Source organism: Leptodactylus fuscus, chromosome 1, assembly GCF_031893055.1.
Source record: "Leptodactylus fuscus isolate aLepFus1 chromosome 1, aLepFus1.hap2, whole genome shotgun sequence".
NCBI lineage: Eukaryota > Metazoa > Chordata > Amphibia > Anura > Leptodactylidae > Leptodactylus > Leptodactylus fuscus.
The window spans coordinates 191,429,228-191,436,762 of record NC_134265.1 but is presented as its reverse complement, the minus strand read 5'-3'; the positions used below and the strand labels follow the sequence as shown (position 1 = coordinate 191,436,762).

At 44.7% G+C, this 7,535-nt stretch overlaps 1 protein-coding gene across 1 annotated transcript; it reads right to left on the bottom strand.

Annotated features, from left to right (window-relative positions):
* Positions 1-1,070: 1,070 nt before the first annotated feature.
* Positions 1,071-6,780, bottom strand: TSSK6 (testis specific serine kinase 6). Its single transcript, XM_075264098.1, has 2 exons — positions 6,238-6,780; positions 1,071-1,340 (listed from the first exon to the last, which is right to left on the bottom strand). The coding sequence occupies exons 1-2, from the start codon at positions 6,778-6,780 to the stop codon at positions 1,071-1,073; spliced, it is 813 nt and encodes a 270-aa protein (XP_075120199.1).
* Positions 6,781-7,535: the final 755 nt, after the last annotated feature.

The following is a 7,535-nucleotide window of genomic DNA, read 5'->3' as shown; positions in this document are numbered from 1 at the left end:
CCGTTTCAATACATAAAGATCAAAATCGTAATTTTTTTCATCATTTCGCCTCCAAAAAAATTAAATGATCAAAACATTGGATTCTTCTCAGAATAATATAAATAAGAACTCCATCTCGAGCAGCAAAAAAGACGCTTTACACATCTCCATATCCAAAAACTTAAAAAGTTAGGGGTTTCAGAGTATGGCAACTAAAACTATTTTTTGCATTTTTCAAAGTTTTTTGTTTTTGTAAAATAAGGTTATCATCTACTGTACAAATCGCAACCAGTGACTAGCAGATAATTCCCAGTTGTACAAAAAAAAGACCATATTCTTCAATCATCTGCCCAGATAAAGATTTGCATAGCTAGATACATATAGGTCATAAACCTGGGACCTATGCAGATCAACTGCCTACAGTGAAAGGGGTGCTTTGAGTGCTCTTTGGACATTCAAGTGCATATGGCTGACCTACAATACCAAACGCTACTGCTATATAATGTTCAGTGCTGTGCTTGGTTTTCAGTGAAGACGCTGCATTTATCTTCAAATGATAGGTTATTAACCTTATACAGCCAGAAACCCCCTTGGCAGTTTAGCCAATTCTGTATGGGTTAACGGTATGTCAGTAGTTTGTATGTCTATACAGGAACAAGGATTAGGGGATAATATCTCTCCTAGAGGAGAGATCACTTTCGCAGGTGTATGGAGTCTTACAAAGCCTTTTTCACTTCACTGGGCTATAGTCTCTCACTCTGCCAAACCAGTATTCCTACGCTGTGCTGAAGAGATCCAACAGATCGAAACAGCACTTGGCTAAACCTCGCATCATAGCATAATAAGACTTATCTAAAAAGTTGTGTATGATGTTTAAGGGGCTGCCAATAGAGGGCAGCAACCAGAGGCACTGTTTTCCTATTTACATCTTGGAAAACGTATTTGCTTATTTTTTCTCATATACAGTAACAAGTGTATATTAATTCTGGAGCATCTTCTGTTCAGTGGCTTCCTTGTGTGTTTAGATACATTCTACAAATTGAATAACTTTTGGTACTAATTTTTGTCTTTATTCAAGGATTTGGAAGGTTTTATGCTGTTAGTAGCCAGTCTTCCTTTACTAGTGTGAAGATATCAGGTCGATCATTAGGGTTGTATTGCAGGATTTTTTTGATGAGGCTCTTGCATTTTGCATTCACTTCTATAGCTTCCGAAAAGATTACTCCTACCTGCTGAATTTTTGGCAGTGCATTCAAGTTAGAGTGATCAAATGGCATTTTTCCAGTCACCATTATGTAGAGGATCACTCCCAGGCTCCATATGTCATACTTCCTTGGATCATAGGGAATGTTCTGTAGCACCTACAAAAATAACTTTTCTTTACTCCGAATACAATAACTAGAATCTCATGTAACTGCAGCTACTTTATACACGTGAATCAGTTACCTAATAATGTTAGTTTTAGTGGCTGGCAGATTATAAATCGTTCTATTCTTGTAGTGGAATTCAGGTAGCCATACCTGGGACTGACTAACCATTTAATATGTATGGGATTATACCAATTCTTCTACAATATCAGATGTCGGGAAAAAGAAGGATCCTTAGAGGTATCTGGCAGCAGCCTATCCTCTTTTTCTTTTGAAAACATGCTCAGCCAAGTTAGATGTGCATGTGTATTGGGGACAGGGGGGATTTATATCTTCTAGCCAAATAAGTGTTCATCTCTAAAGCTTATGGCAACCGGGATTGTGCTGTTATGGACACTCATTCCCTATCCATAGGAAAATGTGGGACCAAAAGATCACCTAAAGCTTCTTGGTGATTCTTGGGGTTGGGGAAGGGGTTGGGGACAGGGTGTCCCGGGAGAAGGGGTGTCCCTAGGTCGGTGTCCCCAGGATCAACCACATTCCCCAGCTTCATGTCCCCCCCCCCCACATCAGCCCCAGTGTAGTTGGACTCACCTTGCCATGCTCCCCCGCCGCTCTCTCTGCTCGCTGCACATAGGTGTCGGCCGGCTGGCTGCGTATGGCAGGTAGACTGCAATACAGGCGCCGGTATTCAGCAATGCACTGTGTAATACCGGCGCCTCTATTGCAGTCTACCTGCCTAGGCTGCAATACAAGCGCATGCCTGACAGGCAAGGGAGGCAGTGCGAGGCTACTGCTGTCATAGCAACCTGACGCCGGCCCTCGCTCTGCCTCATATATGCCACACACAGCCAGCCGCTCGACACCTATGTGCAGCGAGCGAGCGGAGAGAGAGGCAGGGGAGCGTGGCAAGGTGAGTCCAACTACACTGGGGCCGATGTAGGGGGGGAGGACATGAAGCTGGGAGCAGAGATGGGGAGACAAGAAACTGGGGGCAGAGATGGGGGGGACATGAAACTAGAGGCAGAGATGGGGGGGACATGAAACTGGGGGCAGAGATGGGGGGACAAGAATCTGTAGGCAGACATGGGGGGACAAGAAACTGGGGGCAGAGATGGGGGGACAAGAAACTTGGGGCAGAGATGGGAGAACAAGAAACTGGGGGCAGAGATGGAGGGACAAGAAACTGGGGGCAGATGACGGGGGAACAAAAAACTGGGGGGCAGAGATGGGGGGGACAAGAAACTGGTGGAAGAGATGGGGGACAAGAAACTGAGGACAGAGATGGGAGAACAAGAAACTGGGGGCAGATGAAGGGGGGACAAGAAACTGGGGGCAGAGATGGGGGGACAAAAAACTGGGGGCAGAGATGGGGGGGACAAGAAACTGGGGGCAGATGAAGGGGGACAAGAAACTGGGGGCAGATGAAGGGGGACATGAAACTGGGGGCAGAGATGGGGGACAAGAAACTGGAGGCAGAGATGGGGGGACAAGAAACTGGGGGCAGAGATGGGGGACAAGAAACTGGAGGCAGAGATGGGGGGCCAAGAAACTGGGGGCAGACATGGGCGGACAAGAAATATAAGCGGTTCAGCGCCACCGCTAACCCACAGACGAAGTCGCGGGTAACTGCTAGTGAATGCCATAAAAACAAAACCCAAACAACCCATTGCCCTCTAAAATAAAATATTATTCCCTGATGTATTCTGCAGAGTTTACATATAGTCCACAATAGAAATTTAAACACTGGTAAAGTAGAAAACAAAATTGCTACTTCTTCATATACGCCTAAATGAATACGTTAATGAGAGTAGTTTCCAAAATTGGATCAGTTCTCAGGAGTTTTCAGCATACCACAGGAGGATGACATCCAAAGGATGAAAATATTCCAACAACATCTGTTTACCTTCCCTTCTATGCCCTGTTGCTACGTGCCAAAACATGTGCTTTTTCTCCTATTACCCAGGGTCGGACTGGCCCGCCGGAGCACCGGGGGATCCCCCGGTGGGCCCCCGGGCCCGGACTATACTACTAATCATTTTAGCATAGGCAGGGGCCCGATCGGGCCCCTGCCTATGCTAAAATGATTTCAATCGGGCCCCTGCCCATGTCAGAGGAGGATTAGGGGAGGCGCTTAGGGCGCCTCCCCTAATCCTAAGAACCAGCGCAAGGAGAGCTACTGATCTCCTTGCGCTTGTTCAGCCATCTACGTATCAGCGTAGGCGGCGTCATCACGCCGCCTACGCTGATACACAGACGTCTGACAGAAGAGGATGCGGCAGCAGCAGGAGCAGCAGCGCGCGGTCGGACGGTAAGTATAATAACTTTTTTTTTTGTTTTATAATCGGCCGCTGCCTGCTGGAGTATCTACCAGCAGGCAGCGGCCTATTTACCAACCCGGACCTGCTCACTGCCGCCCCCTCTTCCCCTTGTACTTTAGGCCGCGGCGGGCGGTAGTGAATAGGCCCGGGCCAGGCCGCGATCCCACTGCCGCTAATATTATACTCAGGGGTCTTTTCAGACCCCCGAGTATAATAATCGGGGCCCCAGGGGAGGTGAGGGAACATAATAAACAGTGTTACTCACCTCTCCGGGATCCGGTGTTACTCCAAGCTGGCTTCGGGGCTATATGTTAATGCCCAGACGTCACGTGGTCTGGAATATTACCATATAGGCCCGAAGCCTGTTCTAGCAGTAACATATAGGCCCGAAGCCTGTGGTAGTAGTAATAACCTGTTACTGCTACCACAGGCTTTGGGCCTATATGTTACTGCTAGCTCAGGCTTTGGGCCTATATGGTAATATCCCAGACCACGTGACATCTGACACATTACCATATGGGCCCGAAGCCTGCTAGGAGTAACATCAGATCCCGGAGAGGTGAGTAACACTGTTTATTATGTTCTCTCACCTCTCCTGGGGCTCCGATTATTATACTCAGGGTCTGAAAAGACCATTGAGTATAATAATAGTTCATGGGTGTGCAACTGTGGGGCATAATAGAGCTTGAAAGGTCCACTGTGGCCCCTGTAACCTCTATTATGCCCTACAGTGGCCCCCCTGCAACCTCTATTATGCCCCACAGTCTATTGTGCCACTGTGGGGCATAATATAGGCTGCAGGGGCTGCTGTGATATATATATATATATATATATATATATATATATATATATTAATATATATATATATATATATATATATATATATATATATATATATATATATATATATGGTGTGGAGAAGTGAGGAGTCAAAGATGTCTGTGTTTCAAACTTTATAGAGTCAAGTCACAGCTGGAAGAAGTGGTCATGGCGGTCCAAAGGGAAGAGACGGGAAATGTGGGAAGACGTCTCCTGTGAGTATTACTGCACAAAATATTACTGCATTGTATTTATTGTAATGTTGTAATTTATTGTAATGGTACTGCTAGCACCCCCAATCCCCCCGCTGTCTGAGGTGGACAATCGAAAGATGCCCCCAAATCTTTCAATTACTACAACTCCCAGCAGCTCCAGATGCCCTGGAACTGTTGAGAGTTGTAGTCCACCCACCCCATAGATAATGTCCCACTCTATTGTTATGCTGGTGCCCTTTTCTAGAGCTCCAGCATAACAATATCCAAGTTTCAGAAACGCTGAGGACTTAGGGTATGTTCACACATCAGTATGCCATCCGTCCGTTTGAATTCAGTTTGACACTTCAAAACGGACTGATACACATACGTTTTGAAGTGTCAAACTGAATTCAAACGGACGGATGGCATACTGATGTGTGAACATACACTTATCTGCCTGAAAATGGCTGACACCTGGCGGACCTCATTATGTTAATGAGGTCTGCCACTGTCTGTGTGTAACCGCCATTTTAATAGTCCACCTCTCCGTCATTCTGGTCCCATTGTGGACCTGTATGACGGAGAGCTTGCCGCTGTTGTGAACCTAGCATAAGGCTATGGCTACACTATAACTTTTGTCATACAACCAAAGATGTCGCCCTGTGATTCTTTCACTCATGTTAGTGAATGGAGTCACATTGCAACCTGAGGGACCCAATGCGACTCCATTCACTAATGTGAAAGAGTCCCAAAGGGACACTGCGATCTTTGGTTGCATGAAGGAAGTACTAGTGTAGCCATAGCTGTTTTGCACACTGTATTGTGCGTGAAAATGCACTTTAAACGTGTATAATGGCAAAAACTGGACGGGCGATATTACATATGGCAGTAGGGTGGGCCCCTGGAAATAATCCCATTGGTGGGCCCTAGGCACCCCAGTCCGACCCTGCTATTACCTCTTGTGAAAATGAAATATTTAACATATATATATATATATATATATATATATATATATATTTATTTAATACTTTTTCTCCGTTACCTTCTCTCTCTGGTCCCAAAATCTTCAAGGTAAGATATAAGTGATATCATGACACCGTGACCAAAGACAGAAGCCAGATGGTTAAGCAGGGAGCAGAAAGATACCTACTTCACCGCTCAATAGGTCTTCAACTCATTGGCGTCCAGAGTTGGGGCAGTCGAGACCCATTGTGGGACAGCAAACGCAGGACTGTCCCGCCATCCAAAATGCTAGTGGACCATTGGCCCTATGGTTAAAGCAACCCTGATGGCAGCACTTCATGAGTGTTGTACCAGCAGAAGAGTTTGAACTGATTAAAGATTTAGCCACCTGAAAGTTCTGAAATATATTGTATGCTATAACTACGGTATATGTCTTTAGAGAAATTAAAATTTTAAAAATTATTGAAAACATTTCAATTAAAGCCACAATTGACTTATTTGAAAACAGTCAAAATAGACTGTTTTCCAAAAGGTTTTAAAAAATAAAATAAAAATCTACACACACATATATGTACAATACACGCTCATACTCACCTCGGGAGAAGCATATGCTGCCGATCCACAGTAAGTGGTGCACAGTTGTGAGTCATGGGGGAATATGATTCCAAAGCTGAAGTCTGTGATCTTGGCATTGTGACCTGAAGTAATGAGCACATTCTCACACTTTAAATCTCTGTGTGCCACATTATGTTCATGCAGATACTTGATGGCCTTGGTGATCTGCCTGAAAAGACTTCTGGCCTTTCCATCTGACAACCGTCCTGCATTCTGCACTAACTGCAGGAGGTCTGTGAGACACAATTCCATTACTATAAATTGTAGTCCATTATTTATCTCAATAAACTCAAAAACAGTTATAACATTGGCATGTCGAACATTCCTCAAAATGTCCAGCTCACGGGGAAGAAATTTCTTGGAGTATTCAGCTGGGATCTTTCTCTTGTCTATGACCTTAATAGCAACTTTGCAGTGGTATTTGTTTGATATCGCCATTTTGACCTTTGAATACGCGCCTTCACCAATTGTACATAATGTATTGTAGCCCAGTTCCCTTAGTAGAAGATCAACAGTGGACATAATGCCAGAATGAGACCAATGCGTAACAGACCTCAGGCTTCTGATACTTCTTGTTTATAGTTTCTTAAAGGCTTGATGACTGCGATAGAAGGGTTCAGCTGTTCTTGGTTAATAGGTTTTCTATAGCATCACAAATAACCTTTGCTACCCCACTTGACATGTGCTTGCAACACTGCTTTCCATACTGCATAGCTAATAATAGGCTCATCTATGACTTATTTGGTTGCCATAGTTACAACTATCTATGGCATTGTGCACATTAACAATTGTACCCTACTGGATTTTACCCCAGCTAAAATATTGTAACCTAATACCATAACTACCAACTTTAAAGTTTGTAAACAGGGTCGGACTGGGGTACCTGGGGCCCACCCTACTACCATATGAAATATCGCCCGTACAGTTTGTGGCATCATTTAAAGTGCATTTTTGTGCACAATAAAGTGTGCAAAACTATTTTAACACAAAGTGGGAATGGGAATTGCTAGAATCCCATCCACTTTGCTGTGACTGTAAAATGCTGCTTTTTTCCCACGGCGTTTACACCAAGTGGGGCCCTGGCCTTAAGGACAGAGAAGTGCGCTGATTATGGCTCTTGAACTGTAGGGACACAAATCCCCACTGACCTCTACTTCTTCCATCTGAATTCCTTTCATGCTCATGAATTATTAGGAGGCCAGAGTCACCTAACTACAACTACCTTTATCCATAGGACAGACGATAATGAATCCAGGTTCCTGGTCCTGAGAATGGGG